General features: G+C 41.4%; 1 protein-coding gene across 1 annotated transcript; it reads right to left on the reverse strand.

The window, feature by feature from the left end:
• Positions 1–2,011: 2,011 nt before the first annotated feature.
• LOC108675741 (1-phosphatidylinositol 4,5-bisphosphate phosphodiesterase gamma-1) lies at positions 2,012–26,546 on the reverse strand. The gene is made up of 25 exons (XM_018163775.2): positions 26,288–26,546; positions 24,313–24,410; positions 23,648–23,797; positions 22,835–22,973; positions 21,703–21,868; positions 20,452–20,643; positions 19,763–19,869; positions 19,312–19,518; positions 18,684–18,919; positions 18,040–18,209; positions 17,236–17,408; positions 13,286–13,436; positions 12,287–12,468; positions 11,667–11,850; positions 11,143–11,190; positions 10,410–10,601; positions 9,248–9,357; positions 8,431–8,542; positions 6,926–7,123; positions 5,967–6,081; positions 4,740–4,888; positions 4,197–4,314; positions 3,658–3,797; positions 2,639–2,743; positions 2,012–2,096 (listed from the first exon to the last, which is right to left on the reverse strand). The coding sequence occupies exons 1-25, from the start codon at positions 26,365–26,367 to the stop codon at positions 2,055–2,057; spliced, it is 3,564 nt and encodes a 1,187-aa protein (XP_018019264.1). The 5' UTR covers positions 26,368–26,546; the 3' UTR covers positions 2,012–2,054.
• Between the last annotated feature and the right edge of the window lie 1,103 nt (positions 26,547–27,649).

The following is a 27,649-nucleotide window of genomic DNA, read 5'->3' on the forward strand; positions in this document are numbered from 1 at the left end:
GACGTCGGCCGCCCGCACGAGAGAGACAGAGAAGGGAAATGCAAGAAATCCTACCTACATAATAACTTAACCCCACAACTGAAGCCCGCAGTCAGACACCGCGAGCTCAGCGGTGGGGCGCTCAGGAGCAATCCCCCGCTCAGGAAATCCCATAGGACTTCTGACGAGCACAGACACATGTCAGAAGTCCCCCTGAGGGGCGAAAAACATTAGTAACATGTAAACGTTATTTACATTAGAAAAAAGTAAAATTAACGAATAAAATTAAATTAGACTTTTACGTCCAAAGCCTTGAAGCAAACTGTAAACAAGAAATTAGAATAAAACCAATCAGTTTACTATGATCTGCAAACACGCGGCCCTTTTTAATATATTTTATTTCCACTATGCAAAAATAACTGATTTTTGGCAAACTATCCAACAGAAAGGGAGGACGAGATCTCAGAACGTACAAAGGATGATGAAAAGTGATGAGGTGAGATTGCGCAGTGAACGAAAAAACGAAAAATATTCATGTCAAATTATAAATATTCGGTAGAAAATCAAAGCACAAATAAAAATTATTGGACATGATCAAGGAATGTCATCAGTGTTCTTTAACGAGAGCTTCCCCTCCCACTGCATGTTTAGAACGTGTCGTCCTGAACTAGGGGTTGTTAAGTAGCTATAGAACGAGTGACATTGATTATCAGCATGTCAATGAAGGCACACAAACTAAGCCAAGTGTCAAGTGAAATTAACAACTTCATAATTTTTAGTCATCATCGTAACACTTTCCTTAATGTACGATAAAAAGAGGTACGAGTTTTAAGTATCATCTACATTCTACATGAGGCTTAATTTGATTTCAGTCAAGAATTTCTAAAACAACCGCACAGTGGCCACTACAGCGTAATTGTCAACATTAACATACATTTGAACCCTGCATCACTCCTAATAGTTTCATACATAAACTTCTTAAAATTATCAATGGTAGGTACACGGAAATAAAGCTATAACAAATTGCCAATCCCGACCTTGCCGATGGTGAATTCGTAGTGTAGTTTAGTTCGTAGGATCATCAGTGTAGTAGGAATGATACTAATGTATCACCCGAACAATACAAAAGCAGAATTCCTGTCGTTTACCAGTAATTCGAATGACAAAGTTATAACAGCTTATATTTAACATCCTTGAAGTCTCATTTCGTAATTAATGTGCAATTCACACAAATTGAATTTTCAGCTTCTATTGCCTCCAGCTTTAGAAGTCAAGTCAGTTACTATTGCCTCCAGATTTAGAAGTCAAGTCAGTTACTATTGCCTCCAGCTTTACAAGTCAAGTCAGTTACTATTGCCTCCAGCTTTACAAGTCAAGTCAGTTACTATTGCCTCCAGCTTTACAAGTCAAGTCAGTTACTATTGCCTCCAGCTTAAGAAGTCAAGAAAATTATAGGAGGGAAGAATAACGTGTTCCAGAATTCATCAAATAAGGTTATTGTTTACTCTTCCTGGCGGCACATCATATTTAAATGAAGAAGTAAAATCTCCACGAAGCACCAGGACCAAAATGTGCTGCGCTGCTAGAGTGCTGCGCTGCTGGAGTGCCGCGCTGCAGGAGTGCCGCGCTGCTGGAGTGCCGCGCTTGCCGCGCTGCAGGAGTGCTGCGCTGCTGGAGTGCCGCGCTGCTGGAGTGCCGCGCTGCTGGAGTGCCGCGCTGCAGGAGTGCCGCGCTGCTGGAGTGCCGCGCTGTGCTGGAGTGCCGCGCTGCTGGAGTGCTGCGCTGCTGGAGTGCTGCGCTGCTGGAGTGCCGCGCTGCTGGAGTGCCGCGCTGCTGGAGTGCTGCGCTGCTGGAGTGCTGCGCTGCTGGAGTGCCGCGCTGCTGGAGTGCTGCGCTGCTGGAGTGCCGCGCTGCTGGAGTGCCGCGCTGCTGGAGTGCCGCGCTGCTGGAGTGCCGCGCTGCTGGAGTGCTGCGCTGCAGGAGTGCCGCACTGCTGGAGTGCCGCGCTGCTGGAGTGCTGCGCTGCTGGAGTGCTGCGCTGCTGGAGTGCTGCGCTGCTGGAGTGCTGCGCTGCTCTAGTGCGTCGCAGCGTCGCTGCTCGAAAGCTCCGGCGGTGCCTGCGGTCGTTGCATCTTTGAGTTAGTGTGAAATGTACGAAAAATACTCAAGTACTGCGCGATGTACATTGTGTAATGTGTATTCAAGCTAAAATATCAAGTAGACAAGCTGGAGCTTTTAGAACTCTAAATTTCTCGATGAGAATCAGGATGATTGGCATTTTGTTTCAATTACCTGGTCAGTATAATAAAATGAGAACTTGCCGGAAAATATACCAAAATCGTCGGCATGAAATTTGATTCTGAAACTTGAGCTTCACAGTTGCTAGGTGACTATATTTGGAATATGACAGAACCATGTTCAACCTTGAAGTTAAATTTCGAACGAATTTACGCCACAGTACGTGTGATTGAATGAATCAGTGCATCACTGGTCTGGATTGTCTGCACTACAGGTTCTTCCATACTGAGCGTCTTGTGCATTGCAAGTTGCAACACTGAGCAGCAGTCGGGCGGTGAGTGGTGATAATAATTCACAGATATGGATATGTTAACTCTAATACTTCCGAGCTACAAAGAGTCTCTAGTTTACAGATCATCACCTCAGATTTAAAGGAATAGTGGACTAGCAGAGAAGCGAGCTCCAGGTCCTCAGAGAAGTTGTTCTTCAGAGGCACGCTGCGGTAGCCCGTGCGAAGGCAGGTGATCTGCATACAATGAAGGATATTCAGAATTACATTATTCATTGTCAATTATGAGAGAATAGCAGGTAATACTGACACAGATCTCACACTAGATGGCATGTCACATTGAACGAAGTCGTGGATATAGTTGGACAACTTAAGAAGATTGTTCATGTATTTTACTGGCTTGGGACATTCAAGTGTATGTACTGTAAGGTGTGTGTAAGAAAGCAAGCACGCTGGATTTGAGTTGAAATTCCGGTGGTTCTCTGTTGAACACGTGTTAGTAGACATATAGGTAATGGTGAAGTGATATAGGTAATGGTGGAGACAGTGCCTGCTCTTAAAGTACACACTCCTAACATTGCAATGGGACGGGTTTCAATCTGGTAACAAAGGTACTGTTTGAGGGCGGTTCGGATTTGCAAAGAAGAAAGGCTGCTGAAGTCATGTGCGGATACCCACAAGGTAGCACAACATCCTTCAAGAGTAGCGCATTTACGTCAACTTCGAGGCCCAGATTGCCTATTATTTGCCATTCCATGAGAATTTGCTTTTCTTGCTATATCAGAGCAATGGCTGAATTTCGTGCACATAAAGAGTAAAAAAATATAACTCACTACTCACTGCAGTGAGTGACAGAGAGCGCATTTTCTCGTCGACGAAAATTTGAGGTCACGGACAGACAGACAGACAGACAGACATGGCGAGCACAATAGTGCATTTTTTCCATAAATGAGAAAATGCGCTAAAAACAGTGGAGTGATCGGGATTCGTGTTGTGATCACACATGGAGTCTTATAAGTTCAACTGGATGCTGGCTCAAAAGTTATATGATGATACCGTGTCACAGCACGTTAGGGTCTGACAATAAAATAGAGGATTTGAAAATGGTAATGGGCAGGCAATATTTAAGGTTAGATCGTAAGCAATCTTACCGGGAAAGTGGCCTGAGCAATCTGCATCTGCTCTGAGAAGACCTCCTCCTCGTAGACGACGAAGCGCAGCAGCGCCAACGACGGATTCATTACGCGGAACTGGAACACTTCATTCCAGGAAGGACAAAGCCCGTTGCTCACTGCAAGCATTTCATTCAAAAATAACGTTAGGTGATTCAAAAGTCAAAACCGATCATTTACCCGCCCAATATGTATTCGAAATTTTCATACTGAGTTAGAACTATACAAAAATTCGTAACGTGTATGAATGCATAACGGTACCTCATATTAAACCTTGGAAGCATTCAGAAGCAAGTGTATACTGCTGGCTGAGCTCACCGTTGTTGACGGGGGAGAAGCGCGTGCCCCTGCTGAGCTCACCGTTGTTGAGGGTGGTGAAGCGCGTGCTGCTGGCTGAGCTCACCGTTGTTGAGGGTGGTGAAGCGCGTGCTGCTGGCTGAGCTCACCGTTGTTGAGGGTGGTGAAGCGCAGCTCACCGTTGTTGACGGTGGTGAAGCGCGTGCCCCTGCTGAGCTCACCGTTGTTGACGGTGGTGAAGCGCGTGTTGGTCTCGTACTCGCAGCCGATGACCTCAACCTCCACTATTGGTGTGATGATCCCTCGTCTGCTCCTCGTCAGGTGACGAGCGCCGAGCACCTGTTGAAACATCACAATAATCTCAGTCAATTCAGGGCACCGCACATACCCAAGTTAAGTATTCAACTACGTCAGTCACTGACCACTCAAAAATAATAAAAATAAAGGCACTCATACATGGGAAATGAACGGTTAATGAATTTTTAATAACAGCTTGTCAATTTAAAGCAGATTTCACTCACTCTCAATGACGCCCAAGTAGTCACATTGATGCGACTGCAATTAAGGGTAAAATAAGTCCTACAGCATTCATGTTAAAAAAAGAAATGAATTTTAGTGCTTGTATACGATATACTGAGATCAAACAACAAATAGATAAACCTATCGAAACGATAGATAAATATGCAGTAACCTAGTTCCAGGCATATACATTTATTAATATCACAATAGTCGCAAAAGACAAGTGCTCGATGCGCCTGGCTCACCCGGATGGTGATGTCGTAAGGCGCGACGCCGCGCAGGGTCGACGGGTCCGCAGGATTGTACTTGTCGTCGAAGTGGCAGTCTGGCCGCAGCACGTAGCCACAGTTGTCGTTTTGTAGGAACATGCCGTGGTTCAACTGCATGCCTTTGTCTGCAAATAATGCGTTCTATGTACAAAGGGAAATCAATTAATGATTCTTGATAAGCGGATGGCAATTTCCTAAATAACAATTATACATCAACACGTGACGGAAGACCTCATTTGACAGCGAGCTGAATAAGGTATGAAGTAAACAGCGTCCACGTTACAGAGCGACGAATATGAACACGGGTACAACAACAAAAACGCCATACGATACGTCGGTGGCATGCACTAGAGGGAAATAGAAGGAAATCGCAAGGTGTCGAACCAATTAGTAAATTAATCTTTTAACTGTGACCCGTGCTGTGGAAGGTCAATACGAAACAATGAAGTTTCGTATTGATACGATCTCGAAATTATGAGGAAATCAAATAAGATCATTATTAGATCACATTAACATACAGGGTGATTCACGGAAACTTTTTGTTTATTATTTCGCACCAAGCAGCCAGATGTTGTAGGAAAAGGGCGGGGATTCTTTCATATGAAAGGCAAGGACATGAAGTTTTGTGTTTCGCCTAGTCAGTTGCCACTAAGCATTGAACAAGTGAGCAGCGTGCGTTTGCTGTCGAGGCGTAATTTTCTAGCGGCTGTTACATTATTACTACTCCTTGAGAGGTTGCCTTCCTTGGCCGGCCCGATTCAACTATTTGGCTCAGAGTATTTTTTTATGGAGTTATCATAAATCAATTGTTTACAATGACTGTCAAGGACTCTTGACTCAATTGAAGAACAACATACGCCAAGCTATCGCCAACATACTCGTCAATATGCTTCAGCGAGTTGAACGGAACCTCAAAAATCGACTAACTGAATACATTGGCAATGGGGGCCATCATTTATTTTTAATTCATCTTTAAAACTAAGTGATACAAAAATTCAGGTAACATCTTTTCCAATAAAATTATATATCATCGATATCTTTACTAGTTCATTTTTATTGAGCTTTCAAGTCAGGAAGTTTCTGCGAATCACACTGTATTGAGTAGCTCACAAACGTTTTGTTTATAATTTTTGCTATTTTGCATCAAAATGGTTGCTCACGCGAAAGAATAAGTCTTATGTACATGTGCAGGGAAATTATTACCCCCGGTCTGGTAGTTGAGTGCGACGAGCTGCACGCCATGACACCACATGGGCATGGGCAGGAAGTTGCTGGAGTCCACACGTGTGTTCTTAGGGTACACGCGGCTAAAGCCAACCTACAAATGGATGAGTTACTTATTTCCAGTAGATAAAATTTACAAGCATAACAAAAGATTGGAACCTGCTTCAATAAACTCTACGGATTCAATTAAAAAAAACATTTTTGACACACCAAAATAATCATCGTTGTCGACCATGAAGCTACAGAACGAATTGCCAACTTGACACTTGTTTTCGATTAATATCAGTTAATATGACGAACGCAGCATATGAATAATCGCTGAACGGTTGTACGTGTACATGCAAAAGGCGAAGCACCAGCTTCTAGATTATCTTGTGCGACATTACTGAACGGAACTGAAACTGCTATAGCCATGAAGCAGTGCCCAGTTGGGCGTAAACTCTCTAATTTCAGCCACTTAAACATGCTTCAGTCGAAAAAAAAAAATTGGGATATTTCAATCAGACCAATGTTCTGGCGTCTATTCAAAGCTCAGTCGGCAGTATGCTTGTTCACATGCATGTTCTTTTTCTCAAAAGGGTTCACAAAAGTGGCACTGAAAACACGATATTGCTAAGATATCAGACAGTGATTTGTAAGTAGGTCCTTGGTAGCAAGTACAATGGGATACGACCAGAAAAATTTGAAATGATTTATACGAAAACATAGAGCAGAGAAGAATAAAAAAAAGTACTGCACTTCTGTAGGGAGACGCAGCTTTTGTTTCTTTACAGTGTAAGGAGTAGGTGAAAGGTCCGTGTTCCTCTCCGTGCGACACAACGCTAAGCACCAAAGGGGTTACATCATGCGATAGTAAGCTGCATTTAAGCGATAGTCCCCTAACAAGACTACAGCAGCGTAAGGATAAACTGATAGACAAGCAGTAAGGTGGAAATAACCTTATGGAACTGAAGTAGCTTCTGGGGGTTGGTGGACATGAAGCGCTCGATCTTGAGCTCGCTGTGCGAAGACACTTGGTTGTGCACGCCGCCCCGCGTGAACGCCTGGTCGCTGTTGAAGATCACCGCCTCGAAGTACACGACCAAGTCGCTCATCTGGCGCGCCACGTCTTGCTGGCGCTCACGAGCGCGCACGTGCTGAGCAAACATAAACGCTAAGTCCATATACTTGATAACAAGCCAATAGTATTAAGTTAATTTAAATTAAGTTTAAAGTTACAATTTACAGAGGAAATATTTTCTCTTTAGACTAGGCAATTAAAGGTTTAAATGCCGTTTAGTAGTGCAAAGAGCGCTATAGGCAATAAAGCTGAATGGAGTCCTAACAAGCGCTTGGGGGACCTTATTAAGATGGCGACAATAATGCTGTGCGTGAATTTGCTTACATATTCAAGCAATTAGCATCGTTTCCGAATAAGCTCTCAGACGCACTTTATCATGCACTCTTGGGTTACTATACTTAGCCTCGGAAGTTCGATTAAAATTCTCGCGCGATTTTTCGATTTCATGGAATTCCTAACTATCTTGAAGCAAAATTCCATTCCATGCACATGGCAAACCTACGTTAAAAAATACCTATTTAAGCAGATCAGCCGGCTTGGTCTTTGTTGGAACATTACTGCCACCTGGGCCGTCAGATTAAAGCACACATACCTACTGGTCGTTGGTCGTTACAAATATGTCGGCCCGTGGATAAATTCAATTGAAAGATCATACAGAATATTTAAAGAAAATGCTGAATTAAAGGAATCTTTTTCTCAATGGATCTTAACGAACCTCATGACAAGAACAGTAGCAAAGCTTGACATTATCCTGACGTGATTGTATACAAATTACGATAAGATACTTCGAGACGACTGAAGAAATTATATTGTAGAGAGATGCACAAAGTCATTGCAGGAGCAATAGAGCAAAGAGTGAGCTCAGGAAGACTTCCCTGTATGAAGACCTCAAGCAACTTGATTGTTTCTGTAGTCGCTAACTCTTATGTTCCCAAACTGGTTGAAACAGACGCGGCTGAAAAACTGAACTTCCGTTACATACTTAAGGGACAAATGAACATTAAATGAATGCAGGTAATAAAGCAACTGAAATAGCGAATTGAAAAAGTTTTCCGCCGTAAATTAAATACGAACCAAATAACAGGCACAATATAAATTAAAAACCAATGGTCAAAGCGAGGCGGAGACTGACGCTCCAATATAGTATAGAAAACATGTGCGATGTTAAATTTTAGTTTCACAATTAACATTGGATCATTCCATGTAAAACTGATGCCGCAGGCTTCTATACCAGAAAAAAAAACACTCACGAAATTGCCTCACTCAGGTCCCTCCATCAACATTGTGCAGACGACCCTCACGCTAGCCCCATTATCGTAAGTGTTGCTAAACACCAAAACAAGAACTCTTGCCGCATGTCCTGCCTGTGGCACCGACACTGACCAGGTCGATGGGGTCGTCTCTGGTGGCCAGCGATCGGATGTCCTGCAGCCACTCCGTCGCTTCCGCTTGACTTTCGAATCCCACTTCCAGCACACTCAGGCCAGACACAATTCTGTAACGTTAAATTCAACATAATTCAGAGTGGCAATAATATCGCAAGTCACGAGAGATCTTCATAAAAAAACAAGAAATAACAACATAGAAAATGCATAAAAATTAAAAGCACATTTGAACCTAAGCTAAGAATTTTAAATGGAATTAACATGTGAAATTAATGTCAGTCATTAATGGTCCTAAGAATATTTAAGGTAAATACAATACAGTAGGAATCACTGAAAGGTTCTGGGGTAGAATTAATCCTTCTCTAGTCTACGAGGGTCAAATATCGTGCCTCCAACTCATGGCAAGCACTTGCTCCCACTAGACGGTGAGGGTTACGAATACACTTTGAATGCTGTAATAATTCATTCATAATAATGTGTCATTACTTCATTATTTGTTCACCTATTTTTGGAGTATGAATTTGCGGCATCTATTTTTCTGTTTTCACAAGCCGTATACCGTTTCATTGAATAGAATAGAACAAACTCGTAATGTAAGAATATCTGTACTAAAGATAAATAATTATTAGCTTCAATAAAAGTAGTTTCAATTTTTGATATCAGAATCCTCAAAACGCGGGAAGGAAAACGTAACCAAGCAACTAACAGCGCAGCAACTTTTGTACCGCGTCTCGGTCTCACTCGGTAGCTGTTCTCTGGTGTCTCTCACTTGACTACAACGAACAGCGAGGTAGCTGTTCTCTCGTGTCTCTCACTTGATGACGGCCTGAACAGGTCCTGAGGAGGCGGTGTGCACGAGGGAGGATGACGCCCCCAGGAGTTCTATAGAGCCCTGCTGCAGCGTGCCCAGGAGATGCTGGTCCACCTAAATTCAACGTCATACATAATCAATTGGATATCAAAACAATACTGCATTAAAGATGCAAAATTTAGAATATTTTTTTGCTCAATTTAGATGATTAGGTCTTTTCAAGAGATTCAATAGAATTTAAATATTACAAAAGATATGCAATGCTATGTAAAAGCTTCCATGCCATTGCATCCTTGCAATCAGAGTCTACTCTGCGTGATCTCTCAAAGCAGCATCTAGCGATCTCGGTTACTTGTGGCATTTGAATGTACCAATTCTACGGAAAGTTGGGTCTCATGAAAGAAAACGTAATAAATTTTCTTCAGTACAAAAGTACTATAGATAAATTATGGTAAAAAACTTTACTACCGCTTAATTTTTATACTACCTAATTTCAAAGCAGCAAATGAACTTCAAAAGTTTCAACACACGTTATATTTTGACCACACCCGCCCACAGCGCTGAAGTCTGTTATCAAGCTTAAAAAGAATAAAAAGTGAAAGCCTGTTGATGCAGGCTCTTGTCAGAGCCTCAATTGTATCACAGTCGATTGCAAAGCAGAACTGAAGCATAGCGTACGTGACAAATACTTTATCGTAGACAGGTAAGACTTGCTCGCATGACAAATTAAATGTTCCAGACGACACGCACAGCAATGACAGCGTTCTGCCGGCCATCACCGCTGAACGCGTTTATTTCAACGAATCTAGCCTGATAGATTGTTGGTTGAAACTAAATCATGGCATACATAGTTGATCAAATCGATAGGACTGATAACGTGTGGAGGTTGAAAGATAACATGTGAAGATTCTTCCCATAACATCGTTAAAACGCGGATAAGAGTATAATACATTTCTAGAGAACAACAATGCTCTAGATTGATAATGACTACAACTTAAACAGTCAATTGAGCTAAGAGATTGAGCTGCACTTTCGTGCCGCGCGTCAGGCGGCAATGTAAAGTGAGAGAACATACACTTTCATGCAGCGTGTCACGCGGTAATGTAAGTGTGATAAACTACACTTCATGCAGCGTGTTAGGCGACAATGTAAGTGTGCGAACATACACTTTCATGGGGCGCATCAGGCGGCAGGACGACAACATGGCTGGCAGGGAAGAAGGCCTGGATGCGACCGCCATAGTCACCCTTCCACCATTCATCGTACACTTGGTTCACGTTGTCTATGATGGCGTGCTTGACAAACGTGAGCTCGTCGTCCTTGCGCGCGCTGTACTCCTTCAGCGCCTTCACGCGGATCTGCACGTTTCAGCAGCTAATTATAACTTCAGGTAACAAATGTAAGAAATTATTAGGTGTACGTTTTGAACCGAGAAGAGCAGTATTTTGCGACAAGATTAGAATAAATAACGAAGTTGGTACTTCAGGGAGTCTGCCGTCATGTCAAAGAGACGAACAGTAATTTTACATCGAATTAGCTCGACTACCTGGTTTACTAACACTTAAACGATTTTATAGTTGAAAACTGAGATCATTTTCCACAATTATGAATTCATAAACTGATTTCGTGATGTAAGTTTAGTAGAATTTTTTAGATTTGAAACTGATTCGTCGAGATATTCACAGACTATCAGTCAATGCTACACCACAATACGACTAAATTAAGGAATTCCCATCAGAATACGAGCAATAAAGAGAGAACAGAATCAAAGTGGTGATCAGATATTATCACTAGAAAACAAGTATAAAAGCTAGCTCAAAATCAAGCTGTCCTCTTTAATCTTAAGCCAGTCTAATAAAACAGTAGGCTTTCAAGATAAAAATACCGCACAAAACTCACGTTGCTGATGTAGTCGGATTCACGCGGTTCCGCACACTCCATAGGATCCTGTAGGATATGAGGCAGTTCTGAGAGCATTCATTGCCAACACGGTTTATGTTACAAGGGAACAATTGGCTTCGGGGTACCTAACTAGGAGCGTCGGCAACGGTTTTTTATCATGGTTATTTGATGCAATAATAAGGGAACTAAAAATACAAATTCCAAGACAATTTACATGCGAGTGGAGTTAATAAAATATTAAATTCATCGGCCTATTTATTTATTAGAAATGGAACCGCCCGTGAGCCTCACCGTCAGTGAGGCTCTTATCCTCAGGCTCTGAGGAATTATCTTCACCTAAAAGATCAAATATTATTTAACAAACAAACCACTTTTAGTAGTGCCTACAGAATTTCACACAAAAAAAAAAAAACGAAAACAAAAAACCAATCAACGTGTTTTCCTTATCATTTCATGCAGAGTTTGATATAAACATAAATACAGAAGAAGTTGTATGAGCAAGCCCATGCAGTGCACACTACCATCCTGAGGACGCTCTGCAGGACGGACGCAGGCACAGGGTAGCGCAGCTTGGTGTTCCTGAAGAGGCTGTGGCGGCCGTAGTGACGCACCAGCTCCGTCAGGGACTCGAACACTGAGCTGCCCAGCGAGAACGACCCGCCCTCCTCCCGCTGCACGCGGCAGTGTCTTATTTCCTCGCACACCCTGCAACATGTCTGGTGCTGCCTTACAATTATATTCACCCTGCAACATGTCTGGTGCTGCCTTACAATTATATTCACCCTGCAACATGTCTGGTGCTGCCTTACAATTATATTCACGCAGAAAAAACTTCAGAAACATTCCTTCACAACTCGAATACGAAAGCGCTAAAAATAGTCCAATTTAACCTCATTTTCGGTATATACCCATGCAGACGTGAATGACGAAGCAGTGTAGATTGATTTTGGGCAATAAAGCTTTTGATCAAAAGAGAATAAGCAAAAGATTTAAATAGGCGTGTGTTGCCGATTGTATCACACGAGTATATATAATGTACGGAGTTGCCGTAGTCATATTGCAAGAAACTCGTGATGCAATGAAGAGAAACAATTTATTGCAAGCCATTCGCTGTACATTTGATAAGTGAGAAGCGCTATACCTGAATGTGATGGCGAACTGGCCGGCGCGTTTGGTGCTGGGGCGTACGAGGAAGACGCCGTCTCTGCAGAGGCGGTGGAGGCAGAGCTCCGCGGCGCGGCGGTTGACGTTACGATGGAACCACGGCATGCGCTCGTGGCTGTCTGGCTGCGGCACCGACGATGTCAGAGTCGTCACGATGTTCTGCACCAGTGACAAATGCAACATTGAAACAACAATAAGAACACTGAAATAGTGCTCGTTAGAAAAATCAACAAACGTGTCAAATTAAATTCATTTCGACCAAGTTAATGCGTTTTAACTCGCAAGTACATATCTTTCATACTGAAGACTCGCCTGAAGAATCGAGGCCGTGCGAAAGGCTACAAAGAACAATGCGTATTAACTTGAAAGTCACGCATATAACATGTTCCTAGGGTGGAAAATCCAACGAAGATGCCAGTTCATGAAAACTTGTAACTTGGTGAAACTTTTGTCAGAAACATTCAAACTCAACTTTTTTACATGGAAATTTTGTTGCGTTTTGCATTCTCAGTATAGGTAAAATGCTTGAACTGTCTTCCTTAGCAAACAATTGGTCTATTATTAACAGGATTAGAAATGACGAGATTCAGAATAAGCAGATTCTTGAAATTTAAGAGATAAACTATAGCAAGCAATGCCGGGCTATCCTGCTAGTTTCTTTATATTTTTGAAATTTAGAATCATCTACAATAAATTACAATCGTTCATTTCAAAATTAATAACAGTGAAATTAAGAAAGAGTTACAACGAATTTCACTGTCTGGTGCTGTAAACGTGTCGCATGCTTTATACCTTCAGTTCCTAACATTACGAAGTGGAATTAAAAAAAAGTGACACTGATAAAATTAAATTTACAATTATAACTTCAGGACCTATTTTCAGAGCAGAACATCTATAGCATCACCAGTGCCATTCTAACTTCTCAATATTTACACTCCTCAAATAAAGCTACTGATATATGCAAGGGAAAGCAGACCTGAGAATGGACAGGCTTTATGGGGTTTATCTTGTAGTGCTGCACCAGATCGTAAAGCGTGTCGAAGAGTTCGTTTTCTTTGAGGAAGTAGCGCGTAGAGTCCGCGCCCTGGTTGCTGTGAATGCGGCAGTGATGGCACTGGCCGCGGAACCTGCGCACAGTCAATGCTTACCTTGAAGCAACAATTACAAAATGCAACGTAGAAATAAATTGAAATAAAAAGGTCCGATAAGGAAATTTTTCGCTGATATTTTAATTCTCATACATTAAATCAATAATCCAGAGGTAGCGAGAAGAGTATATATTAAGAAGGCAGGGGCCGGAAGAGCCATTAGGAGGGAATACAATTAAAATAATATGGGAATGTCTTAGCTCATGAGCAGGGAGCTTTTATTATTTGTCTCCTGCACGTCATTCCATTAAGCTGTGAATGGATAGCTTTCGAGCTCTAAGTCCTTCCGCTGGTAGCTGTACGTTTAATTAGAACGATGTGGTCAACAGGGTTAGCTGACAAAAACTCAGAGCAACAAAACCTTCAGAATATGTAGAATTTCCCGGCATTCCTGGCACAATTTAAACCTAATCACACCGAACAAGTCACTAAACCAAACGACATTTACTAGGAAGTAAATTGTAGTAATCGTTGGTCAGGGCGGCCCGGCCAGTGTCTACAGTCTAGATTCTAGAATATCAGGACCTGAGAATTGAGGTGCGGGTTCGATCCCAGCTTCCCGCAACAGTTTTGGTCAATTCAGCGAGAAGGCGGGGCGATGAAGAATCGGCAGCAGGCCAACATGGCCTAATCAATGCTGACACAGCTATTATCATTGTTAAAAATTCAACAAGCTCATTAGTCGACACAATCCGCAATTGTGATCGATTACTGGGATTAATTATATTTGTGTTGTTTCGACTCGTACTAAGTGAACTAATTTTCTGTAAAAGTAGGCTTAAAATGTCGGCTCGTTATAACGCATTCACTTTTATGATGCACGGCACAACTAGGGCTATGTGCCAGGTATATGAAGCCATTATAGCACTGCATTTTTAAACACGCCTGCCGATGCTACTGCGACCCAAAGCCGTGTTGCAGCAGCTCCGTCCATTCGTCCCATGCGCACCATCAGAATCGGTTTGCACCATCAGAATCGGACCATATCGATTTGTGGTTAATATTGAAAACAATGAATAAATGACTATAGGAATAAATTCAAATGAAAGTTAGGGTACAGTTGTTGAGATGGTAAGGAATGAGGGTTGAAGTGATGTAGTATGTATAAGACGGGATTGTTTCGAGACCGTGAGACCGAACGTGTTTACATCGAACATTGACGAGGAAATCCACAACTGCTTAGCAGACGTGATAGCTGTAGCGTCCACGGGCCGGCCTTACGTCCATGTACAAATATTAAGATGCGCGAGAAGCAATGAATCGTAGATACAAATACCACTCCAGTAAGAGCATCAATAACCTACAAGTGGCAGCGACGACTTAGCCACATTTCTGCACGGCCAAAATAACGCAACGAACACGCCGGCCGTGACTCTATGCCAAGACAGCACGAGTGTGGGAAATTACCCACAGTTACTTAGTTTGTTAATTTCTTTTACTTTGTTTCATTAGAATAAGATTATTGTTGCGTTCAATCTAGGGTAAGTTTATTGTTAGGGAGTTTAATTCAGGGCCGGGATTCCGAAGTCAGAAGTTCGAACTGGGACTCCGCGGCATTAAGACCTTTTTTGTGAACCTACAAACTACCTGTCGTCAGCCGCCGCTATATATACATCATCAGCAATTTTCAACCCTAAGTCTAATCATCTCCCTAGAACTGTGATTTGTCTATTCCTTGGTTTGCGTGCCCGATTTTCTTTCATTTTGTTAAGTTCGCTAGAGGCCAATGCTTAATTTTCGTGTGAGATGCTTCAGACTTCAATTATCTTATTTATTCAAATTTAATTGTTAACTTGAGTTGACGAGGCTCTAACTAAAGCTCTGTCGTGGAGTTTATGCCAAGTCGCTTTAACTTTAATCTTACTTCAAACCATCCAATCTTCAACTTTACTAACTGTCTTTCCGTCTGAAGCATCCTCCTTCTACTGATTTCTTATTTTTTCCTTAAATTCAACTCTTCCCTAAGAGTGCGTTAGCACACTGAGCGGCAATATTATCTCAGGTGATTACATTTTATTTGCCACCAACTAATTGAATTCACTGCTTTCCGCTCTTGCTAATGTTCCGCATTTATTTTTAATATACTGAAAATTTACGTAAAATCCATTCTTGACAGTATGAACTACAAGCTGGTGTGTAGCTGGTGGTGACTCGGCCGCTTCCATGCCAACTTTTGCAGCAGTTCGTCTCTAGACGCGGTTCCAGCCCTCATATCAAATTGATTTACCAATATGATGAAGAGATTCCGTTCCTCGGCTGCGAGAATGCAGGCCCTCAAGAACTCTATTCAAGTCAATTCTCTTGCCAATAAAAGTTTCTGAAGTTTATCTTGCATCACTGCCTATAATTGAATAACGATTGTATGAAAATAGTCATACGAGACGTAATCCGACGTGAAACGATTATGAAGCCGACAACACGATTATTCAAGTATGGTTGAGAGCACAGCGGGTATAGTACGGCCACGAGCTCAGAGCAATATCACTAGAGTGAACGCCATCACAGCCATTTCGGAGTATAGCTGTCAACAATTCTACGGCCATGCAGAACTTTAGATAATTTTCGAAAAGACGTGCCTATATATTTACAGCTACAGGACTATAACCGCAGTACAGCTGCTTGAAATGATACGACCGTCATCACGGCAGACAACACTCGTGATCGATACAGTCACGGCATAGCAACCGTACCACTCGACGGGATCGCAGCATGCAACAACGTTGTTCGGCTAAGTAGGAAAGTTCGAACAGCAGGTGGAGACTTTTAATTTCGAAGCTGTTTATTCAATTCTGCGCTTAAGAATTAAGAGTGATTTTCCTTAGAGATAAACGTCAAGTTCTGGATTTATTTACATGTCTTATTTCTGCAACGAATGATTTTATTCGCGTTATGTGCCTTGATTTTCCGCAGTTTAATTTTAAATGCCAAAGCGTTTCATTTCGACTCCTAGTTACTACATTAGTAGCAAGAAATTCTAGCGAGCCATTTGGCGAAAAAGCGCTTTATTGACTGTCTCGAGGCAGATACGCAGCCGATATTAACGAGCGATATTTTAATCCCAAATGAATAAGAATGAATCTGCGAGATTGAAAGATTAGGAAATTTACTAGACATGGCAGATGGCCTCAGAGGAGGTCAAGAATATACTGAGCACAAGAAGTTGGCAGAAATAAATGCCGGCTGCTTTTGAAATCTCTGAGCGACAAATCCGGCGATTTCATTGAGAAGAAAGGCTAGGGTGCGGCGTGGCAGACGTGACGTTTGCTCAAGGATGTCGCGCACGTCGAACACATGAATAAGTAAGCTGTAATCTTCTTCCATGTTTACTCAGACTGTTGACTAGTAAACATGGGGATATGATATAGAAGATAAAAAGAAAGAGTATCACTCCTATAACATAAGCCATAGAGGTCGAAATGAGAGGTATACATATATTGTATACATTGCATAAGTAAGACCACCCGGGGTGAAGAGAGTCCGGTTATTAATGATGAATGCTTTTCAGCAAATAAGAATAAAAGATTGACGAAAAGAGTTCAAAACCGTAAGTACACCTATTCAATCAATCTATCATAAGTATAAACAAAATAATTACCACGCTGTTTAGAAATTGTTTCCTTATGCACGCAACAGAAACAGGTTTTGAAGTAAAATTTCATCATATTGAAAGGATAATAAATACGAATGTACCAGGGAGAAGAAGTAATATAAACACTATTAGTTATCAGGAGCATTGATTTAATGGATGCTAATGAATGAAGCAGAGAGTACCACTCACCAGAAGGAGAGGGTGTAGTCCCCGACGAAGTTCTCACTCTTCCTGACGAGGAAGGTGCCGTCGCCGAGGCTCCTGTGTTTCTTCAGGAGCTCCTCAGCAGCGTCGCGCGTCACGTTACTACGCCCGTGGAACCAAACCTCATTCTCGTGCCGCAGTTCGGGGGACTTGTCTGCCTGTAACAGCCGCGGCAGACCAGTTACTTTTATTATCCGCTTTTTAACGACATTGTCGCTGATTTTTAATAAGAAAATGACCACTTTATTTGCAGGGTAGGTACGTCAAGGGCTCAAGGATATTAAGGGTGATAGGATGATGATTATACCTCAATTATTTTTATTAACTAATCGTCACTAATACTAGTAATTATCGTTCAGTTTTTCATTATATATTGTACATCGCAATCAATGTCCCAATTTTGCCACAACATTATTCTGCATCTTTATTAAGTGAACGCATAAAAATACAAACCATGACCTCGAGAAAGGCAGAAGCAAAAAAAGTTACTTGCTTCAGAATTGTGATAATTGCTTGAGAATTTAGTGAATAACGTATTGCAAGTAAAGAGATAATTGTTGGTCATAGTATGGAGAACAAATAGCCGATGATTATAAAGAATTACTCCGAGTCTTGGAGGAGCAGCTACCTGAGCCTCGGAGGAGCAGCTACCTGAGCCTCGGAGGAGCAGCTACCTGAGCCTCGGAGGAGCAGCTACCTGAGCCTCGGAGGAGCAGCTACCTGATCCTCGGAGGAGCAGCTACCTGAGCCTCGGAGGAGCAGCTACCTGATCCTCGGAGGAGCAGCTACCTGAGCCTCAGAAGCGCAGTTGTTGTCCTGTTCGTCGTCGCTGTCGTCGCAGGCGTGGCTGTAGTAGAGGCGTGTGGAGGAGAGCACGAAGTAATGCTGCAGCCACTGCGCTGGACACACCGGGTGGCGTCTGTACAGCAGGCCGCGGCGCACAGCGTCGTGGAGACCCACTGAACAACATCATCTTCACTTAATAAGAAACGCATGATAAAATGCCTCAAATTTCTGTTCGCACTCACGAATGCTGAACATATGAGCAAAGTTTGCAGAGCGCAATAAAGGCATGTTTTTAGTTAATGGAGTTTACAAACACACACGTTCAGGTAAAGTTGAAATTGCTTCAATTTTTAGCTTGCAAATTAATCGTAAAAGACACAAACTTTCTACCTTGAAACCGTAATTTATCATTGGTGCATATTTCCAGTCAATGATAACTTAACTGCTTCATATGCTGTGATCAGTCAGAAGAAGTAACTTGATTTTATTTAACACAAATGCTAACAATATAATTACTCATAACATCAGATAGGTACTTAAAAATTTTATAATTCAGCTCTTCCATAATCTAGAAACCCATTCATCAAGAGGAAAGCCAGAAATGAATGGTCACCGTAATCTTCAAGGGCCACCCAGCAACAACGTACAGTCATCAGAGGGCGGCGAGGCTGCCACTGCCCCGTTCTCGTGACCTCCGTCAGGAAGCTTGCGGTGCTTCAGAAGAATTTTTCTCCTGAGGTCCTGAGGAGAAGGTGCCAGAGTCTCCCCTGGCACCAGGGGCTCTGTTACCAGGTCAGACCCGAACACCTCCCGCAGGAGGCGGGCCATCTCCCGCTGATGCGGAAGTGTGCAGTGATCTTCAATGGACAATATTACGGGGTAGCTGCACAAATGCACAAATTAGTTCAGTGAATGAGGGTAGTAGCAGTTTTCCCTTGCCTCAAGTGTTTTCACACTCAGCCATTAGGGAAATTACAAATATTATTAATGCCTCGATGCAAGATACATGAAGCGTGTGTGAGAAATTTCGAGGTAACTTTTTACGTTCGCACGAGTTGTATAGGAATCATGCTTATAACTACGGTTTGAAAAAATTATCGTAAATTTCTCACAAACATTCGTAAGTCTTAGCGTTCTGACTGACGATCAAGGTGTGTAACTAACGACTTACTCTAATCTGAAGTTACAAGCAAGCATAAGACGGCATGGATAAGAGACAAGGAAGTCACCACATATACACATAAGACATGGATAAAAGACAAGGTCACCACATACGGGGAGGAGAAGAAAGCGTTGTCCCTGATGCATTTGAGTACGTCACTAAGGAGAATCTTGGTGGTGAAGGCGTAGCCGTGGTATATATAGATCTTGCCGTCCTTCTCTGGCCACGTGTCCAGCTCTATGCAGCGGCAGCCTTGCCGCAGCGCTCGGGCGTACGCCTCAACTGACGACTCGTCCCCTATCTGCTTCCCCACCAGGTACCTGCGTCAGCAGATGGGAGCGTCATCAAGCTAATTATCGTGTTGAAAGTGACTGGATATTTCAGGTGGAAGCGGTCATTTGCGTGTCCCAATATGTCTTTAAACTTACCGTGCACGAAAAAGCTAAATGGAAAGAATTGACATTCTAGCACTTGTCATAAGAGTAAATTAAGAGTCAATATGTTATAAATATGATGAAGAATTCTATCATTAGCATAAAGAATACAAAATAATAAGCTACTGACGTATTGTGCGACGAAGCTATGAAGTAGTGAGAAAGAGGCCTGGTCATGTCTTGTGGCTCATTCCGCTGGAAAATTTGGTTCTCCCGAGAAAATAGATACTGCAAAAACTGGAAAAACAGAAATACCATCAGACTTGCATGTATAATTGGTTTTTGGATATCAATTAGACATACTTCAAGGTATGTGCGGTATACCACGTACGTATGTATGCGCTTCTGGTGATGTCTATCCTGTGATTAGGATAAACTTTGCATAGGATATAAATTAATGGAGTACTAGGCTAAGAAGACCTTTATTTTAACAGCGTTAGCCGAGTGAGGAAAGGAACGGTCAACAATTGAAGGAGAGTTGCTTTAGCTATTATTTTCTGAGGTAATATTGGAGGCGTTCACAGCGCTGTCGGGCTGGAGGTAGGGCTGCGCCAGATCACAACACACCTCGTCGGGCTGGAGGTAGGGCTGTGCCAGATCGCAACACACCTCGTCGGGCTGGAGGTAGGGCTGTGCCAGATCGCAACACACCTCGTCGGGCTGGAGGTAGGGCTGTGCCAGATCACAACACACCTCGTCGGGCTGGAGGTAGGGCTGTGCCAGATCACAACACACCTCGTCGGGCTGGAGGTAGGGCTGTGCCAGATCATAACACACCTCGTCGGGCTGGAGGTAGGGCTGCGCCAGACCACAACACACCTCGTCGGGCTGTAGGTAGGGCTGCGCCAGATCTCGCTCCCTGTCGTCCACAGCGTCGCGGATGATCTGTGCTGCCGTCAACGGGTCCTGGTTCTGCTGCTCGACCAGAAAGTTCTGGAACTGCTGCAGGGAACAGTGGCCCTGCTTCTTGTAGTACTTGGACAGGTCGTGGCAGTGCTCCAGTATTTGCCGCTGCACATTTACAAAACACAAAGTTAAGCAATAGGATAACACCTGTAATGAAGATGACAGTTGATTCTTGACGAATTCTTCGCAAATTATGCTGACAATTTTAGCTATAATAACGAGAGTTTCGGATTCGGATGATTAGTAAATAAAACAGTGAGAGTAAAGTTAATATGTAAACAACTGAGCACGCATATAAATAATTTTACCCTCTCTCTTAAGCATATATCAGGAGTTCTACCAATGAAGCTTATAGTGTTATCTTTGGTGAATAAAAACTTCTGAATAAAATTGATTACTTCACTTTAAATTTAATACATCATTATCCTCGTCATGAAAATTAATTATGATGCCAAAAATAACATCAATTATCAATGACAACGTCATCATGGAATTTTTCTTACCGAATCAAGTAAAAACGCGCAAACAGTCTCGCTACACACATAGCAGACTTGGATGACGAGAAGATTGTATAACGCGTTACAAACAAATGACCAAGACTCAACACTCTGCTACAAATTGTGTTGCATGAAATCTATCTAGTAGTTCCTGTTACAACTAAAACAAGCATCAGCTAAAGCACTCTGGTGTCTAAGTTCTTGAAGTGTGAATGGCGACAATTTGAAGTGCGGCTACAGAGGATATCAGTAATGTATGCACAAGAGCGAATTTTGAAATCGTTACTATGAATTGGCAAAAGAAATAGAATAGGTGAAAAAAATGAGGTTCAGAATTTTTGTTAGTAACGAACAGATGTTTGCCCATATATCTCGTGGAAAAGGCAAGTTACATTGATAAATTCTCAACCTACTCCTCCCAGAGTTGGACTAATGCACATGTGTTCTCCTAGTCCTAGTATAGGTCTATAGTGCAGAGAACAATGCGTACAAAAGAACAATGCGCATTTCATTGTTCACTCATTTCTCGTTATTGCTGGCGGACGGCATCTGGTCGCGGTCAAAAGGTGATGTTTTCAGAGCATGACCTTAGATTATTATCCCTGAACACTCTGAGTACCTGTTACCTGGGGGATGTTAATATAAGTTACAGTGATAAATTATCGACCTGCTCCTCCCAGATGAATAGCTTGACCAGGTCACAGAACTGGTCGAAGTTGATGAGGTCTCCGCGCAGGTTGGGGTCCGCCGCCTGCATGAGCTGCCGCAGGCGAGGCTCGCGCTCCTTGTGGTGCAGACGCGCGATCAGCTGCCGTACCTCGCGCACTCCCACCCTGAAACACTTGCTAATATTTAAAATGTTTCTATGTTAAGCTTTTTGTGACTATCTTGTACTCTTCCAGACCATGAATTACTGTACAGGTCGCCGCCTGCAGTTTTAAGGAGCATGCGAGTTTCTTATCCAGGCCAAACTATATTCCAAGCTTCAATTCCAAATCATTTTGAGGAAAAAACTTCACATCGGCGATGATACTTGCGTGCTCGGGTGCTTGGAGTTAGGAATTTACTTAAATATTTCTGTAAATAAACGATTAACTCGTTTCTTTTCAGTACGTTTCAAAGATTTTCTTCACTTTACCAGAAACATTAGCTGGCGATACCCAGTCGAAAAAAATATCTAGCCATAAGCCAGAGTGTCACCGAACGTTTTACCGCAACCTGTTATCTTGTCAGAATGTCTCAAGCCTTATGGCCAAACGAGGAATTTATCTTGTTAAAATAAGATGACTTTGATGAACGTTGAATTATACTGGGAGGTCGTTGATTAATGCTTTAGTTTTCAAGGATAAAACTCGACTTTTATTACAGAAAAGAACACTTAAAAGCGATACGTTGAATAAAATAGTACAACAAGCACAAGAGACATCACACTGCCAGACGAAACTTTTAGAGCACAGCCACATAAACTAGCGTTGAGGAACAAGTTTGCTAGTGGAGCAACGGAGCGAGGTGAGTCAAGGCGAGAACCTCGCTGAAGGGAAGGCGGGACACGACTTACTAACTGACTCACAGCCGCTCAGACCTGACCTTGTACTACGTCGTTCCAACTGCAGTAAGGTCTGACTCTAATGTTACTGGCGCAGCTTCGCCAGACGCTACAGAATAATTTAGTAACAAAATGCGCATGAGAACAAGTGTTAGGATTAATCGAGCAATAAATATTAGTGAACGATGTTCATCGTTCACAAGAGAATGAGAATAACACAGTATAACACTAAACTGAGTAGCTGGAGCCTTACTTGAAGTTTTGATTCTGAAGTGTGTAGAAGTCGGTCCTGAGGAGACGCTCGAGACGCGTGTTGTGACTTGCTTCCCTGGCCTCCTGCACTAGGAACTGTATGCCCACCAGCCAGTCCTGGCACTCTGGCTCTGACAGCGCTGCCATATGAAATATCAATATTAATTATGCACCATTCACCAACTCAAAAATAAGAAAAAGAATTTTTTTTCTAAGGACTGCTGTGAATATGGTTTAATTGAACTTTTTTGTTAACATGCGAGTGTGAACTTTTAATTTTCTGATGCTAGTAAAAGTTTTTTTATGTAGCGTGCATGACCAATTTAAAGGTCATGACCAAAGGTCACAACACACCCCAATTCCAGAAAATAAAACATAAATCCTATACCATTTCCACCATTTTGTATAGAATAAAGGAGTGTGACATAGTGTCAAGTTAAGACCCATTTTTGTAGGCCATCACTGTCAAAGGATTAGCAAGCATAAAAGGAAATTAACTGTGTGTGCAGGTGTGAATAATTTGTTGCAACTTTTTAGAGTAATTTGTTCCTACCTTCCCTCAATGGTTGGGTGGCACAACCCAGGTTATCTTGAAGGACAATTCATCACTCTGGGCCATCACCAAAATCCTAATAGGTACTTGCAAATTGAAACTCCACTCAAAATAAGAGTAGACACTAAAAAGCATATAGAGGGCAATATTTCCTAGCCTAAACACTTCAATTTACATAATCAATATTTTCCAATAATAAAGCCAAAATTGTTATCAAAAGCTCATGCCTCAATGAACTCATGTCTTACAGTTGGACCTCACCCGCCAGCGAAAGAGTTTTGTACTTGAATTCAGTCGTGTACGACAGCACAAAACATTTGCTTGGGCTGTGGCGCTGGCTCTCATCAGGCCACTTCTCAAAATCCTTGGAATTTTTGCCTCTTTTGATGTCCTTCACTTCAAGCAAGGAAGCTGGAAATAGAAAAAATAGAAAAAAGATCAATTTTGGTGCATCGTTTTTTGTTATATTAACAACATTGCTCAGAAAGTAATTCTATAAATTGCTGGTTTCAACAAAACACAAGATGCATCAAATTGGCAATGTTTATTCCAGAAAATTCATAACTGGTCAATGAGGGATTTTTATAGCCGAAAATGCATATGAAAAGATACAAAGTATAGGCAATACATTGGAAGATTTGATAAAATATTTATAATGACTGAAGCATATGCGCTAATGCTGGCAATGGAAACTCAGAATTTTCATGCTAGAATATAGTTAGAAAAAACTCTCCAAATAGAGTTCAGTAGGATTGATAAATTAGTGTCAGCTGGATCGGAAGATCATGAAAAATGTGACAGTAATTAAATTGGTAACAAAACACCCCAAAGGTGTACCACACAGACAGGCATGCAAGTTGCCTCATTTCCCAGCTTGGCTATTGATAGTACCTACAAGATAAATAAAAAGGCTTATGCTGACATACCTAAAATTTGCTTTGCTTGAGTAGTTTGCCAAATTAAGTGACAAGTTTCTCGTCTCACTGAGAGATTCCCACACTCAGGACGCAATCGATACTGGAACCTGGAATACAAAACATATATATGAAAGCATTACTTGACTCCAATCTAATATAGGTACCGGTGGTATTATATGTGATTCAATTGGAATACACACAAGTGATGTGACCAGGCATTTTTAAGATGCAACTATCATCTAACAGAACAAAGCAATTTATATCGTTTAGAGTGGGGTAAAAACCTCCAGAATTTGTCCTGCAAGCAGTGATAAAATGTTATTTTCTCCGAGAAGTCTTTGTTCACCTTATTTCTAACCTCTGGCCGAGTGTACATTGGGAGAGGGTTAAGAAAGAGGGTTAAGAAAAAAAAATATAACTCAGTACTCACTGCAGTGAGTGACAGAGAGCGCATTTTCTCGTCTACAAAAACTTGAGGTCACGGACAGACAGACAGACGGACGGCTGGATATGGCAAGCACAATAGTGCATTTTTTCCATAAATGAGAAAATTCGCTAAAAAGACCAAAAGAGGGTTAAACTGGTATCAAACTGAAAAAGGGTATAAGAGGGTTTAATTGAAAAATATGCTAAAATTACTTTGGAAATAATTCACAAAGTGTAAGAATAAATGCCTTGGAGAATTGAGGCTGTATTTGCCACAAAAGATGGACATACGCCATACTAAAATATACTTTGTGTTCATAAGGTGTTTCCCTTATTTTGTCCAACCCCTGTATATATAATTTCAATTAAATAGTTACTTAAACTTATTTCTATTGATATAGGTAGTTTTCATCAAAAAGCTATCAAGAGATAGGTACAACTGTTATTCTTACAATACTGAATAAAAGATGGAGGAAAAACAATTAAGATATTTCATCAATAGATTTATATCAACTGGTGGAGGAGAACACAAACAAATCATTTCATATTGGATATCATTTCAAATTAGGTTAATGGGAAAGTACATACCAATCATCTGAGATGCTCTTCTTCAAGATAAAAAAATAAACAGCTTAAGGGGACCGGCTAACCTCCGGAAAAACTTCTACAGTTATTATCCGATCATCATGAAACTTCGCATACATATGCAAAATGTAAATATAAGAACATTTTGCTCGTATGAATTTTTCGAAAAAATATATAGAAAACGTGAAATTCATAGAAAACGGCTAAAAGGGGGTACTTTAGAAAATCTATCTCCTCCTACAAATATCATCCTAAAACATCGAGACACGTATCATTCGGTTTGTAAAGACCATACCTAGAGATTTGATGATCACTTTTCTCATTTTCCCCTTAGTTTATCTTTTATACGCGTTTTTCCAATTTTTCTCATTTTTTTCTCATTTTTCCCCCCTCCCCCCCCTTCTCCCCCATATAAAAAACGAACCAGACTGAAATTCAAAAAAGTGATCATCAGTTCGATAGATATTTTTATTACAAATCGAATGGTATATGTCTCATTGCTGTAGCTTAAAAACTGTAGGAGGAGATAGGTTTTCCGTGACAATAAGTTGAACTTTTCAGGACGGCGCGACAAAGTCCCGAGCGCCTCGAAATAGGCACTCAATGTAGCATGGATACCAAACTACAGGCTCCTGTAGCTTAATCTACTCAAGAATGCTAGCAGCAACTTGTAGCGCACCTCTACGTACAACGTTAGGAGGGTAACTGAGCTCAGATGCCAGATACACCAAGATATGTAGTCTTGCCGCTCTAATTTTCTTAGGTAACCCGCTTCCCTTTAAAGAGACGTCATGAACGTAAATATTGGCGTACAGCGATGGCAGTGGTACCATTGGAAAGAGCAGAATTTCAGCTTTAAGATGAGCTCAAAAACCGGAAAAGCCAAAATTGAAAATTTTAGGGTAGCCGGTCCCCTTAAGAAAAGGTTGGGAAACAGGCTGTGATGTTTAGCAATGACTCAAGGCTCACTCACCGGCACATGGCTGTTCCCTTCTCAATCCTGAGAGATTCATCCCTCCTTTCAGAGAGTTGGAGGTGTTGCAGGTGGAACATGACAACTCAGATTGAGTGATTGTCATACACTAAATGATACTTCATATTATTTACAGAAGATGACATAAAAAAAGCTCACCAACTCAATGGACTTTAATCAAAGAATGATACTTCTCATTTTTTCACAAATATTATGTGTAAGTAGCCTCAATATATACAACATAAAAAAATTAAAAATTCTGAAAGAAATAAATCCACCATTAATTTTCAACAATTTGGAAATTTTCAAATACCTTTTCCCTTCTTAAAATGCATCATATAGAGCATGTCCAAAGCAGAATTTGCTATTTTTATGTGCTGCAACTGATATACAGTACATAGGTTAGATGATAGGTATATTTACTAGCTAATCCTGCTTCAAGACATTTTGGCTGCACTGCCAAAATATTAGAGTGGCTAGTTGTTTTATCCAAGTTTAATATGTTTTCTGCTTGTACAAAGCTGTAGGTCAAATGCCTTTAACATAGAGGCAAAGGAAATCAATGAATCACTAGCTACTATGGCAAGCAGTCTTCGTTCACGGTCTCTAAACCAACATCATTAACAACATTATTATTAATAAATGGAGAGATATTATACATAGATGTTACATTAGATAGCTTTCTTTTAACAATTCATGAATCTTTATTTACAATGTGATGTTATTAATTGCTCTATGATATCAATTTTAATGAAAATAAATTAAACTCTTATATTTCCAGGTCACATGAGGCAAGGTAGAACCTTGCTAACAGAAGTTTCACCACACATAATAGGCATTTAGTTGCACTGATGAGTGTAGTTTGAATCAAGAACCATCCAGTTTTGATTGACGATGGGATTTTGTTTTGGAAGGGTTTATTTTCTGATGAATTGTCCCAAGTCTTACTGTTACTTCTGTTTGAACATTGATCTCAATTCTCAGGGGATTACAAGGTAGCTTTGGTCCCCAATCTCTAAAATCATTCCCCAAAAAACCATGAGTAGAAATAAACCTTTATGAGTACTTTTCAAGAACTGTGGGTAAAAAATGTGCCAATTTTCCTTTTAAACTAAGACAATGGCTATATACTATATATAGTCAAATGGGGTAAGACAGGATCGCAGCTTTCATGGGGTAAGAAAGGACCGGCCCATGGTGTGCATTCTAACTGCACTGAATTTAATTTGATGAAAGAATATATTAGAGCAATCATTGCCAGTCATTTCAGTGTTTGTTTCAACCCTGTTCTGCAAATAATGAATTTTTGGTTAATTTTTGAAAAAAACCTATGTAAAGAAGGGTCACAAAATAGTTAACCCT

This window comes from Hyalella azteca, unplaced genomic scaffold, assembly GCF_000764305.2.
Source record: "Hyalella azteca isolate HAZT.00-mixed unplaced genomic scaffold, Hazt_2.0.2 contig14626, whole genome shotgun sequence".
NCBI classification, from domain to species: domain Eukaryota; kingdom Metazoa; phylum Arthropoda; class Malacostraca; order Amphipoda; family Hyalellidae; genus Hyalella; species Hyalella azteca.

Excerpts from the sequence above, each read along its gene's own strand:
- LOC108675741 (XM_018163775.2), bottom strand. The coding sequence starts at position 26,367 with ATGTTCCACCTGCAACACCTCCAACTCTCTGAAAGGAGGGATGAATCT. Across the intron at positions 21,869-22,834 it reads CTTCAGAATCAAAACTTCAA|GGTGGGAGTGCGCGAGGTAC; the intron begins GTAAGGCTCCAG and ends CAAGTGTTTCAG. Across the intron at positions 19,870-20,451 it reads CCTACCTACAGCCCGACGAG|TTTTTGCAGTATCTATTTTC; the intron begins GTGTGTTGTGGT and ends CTGTTTTTCCAG.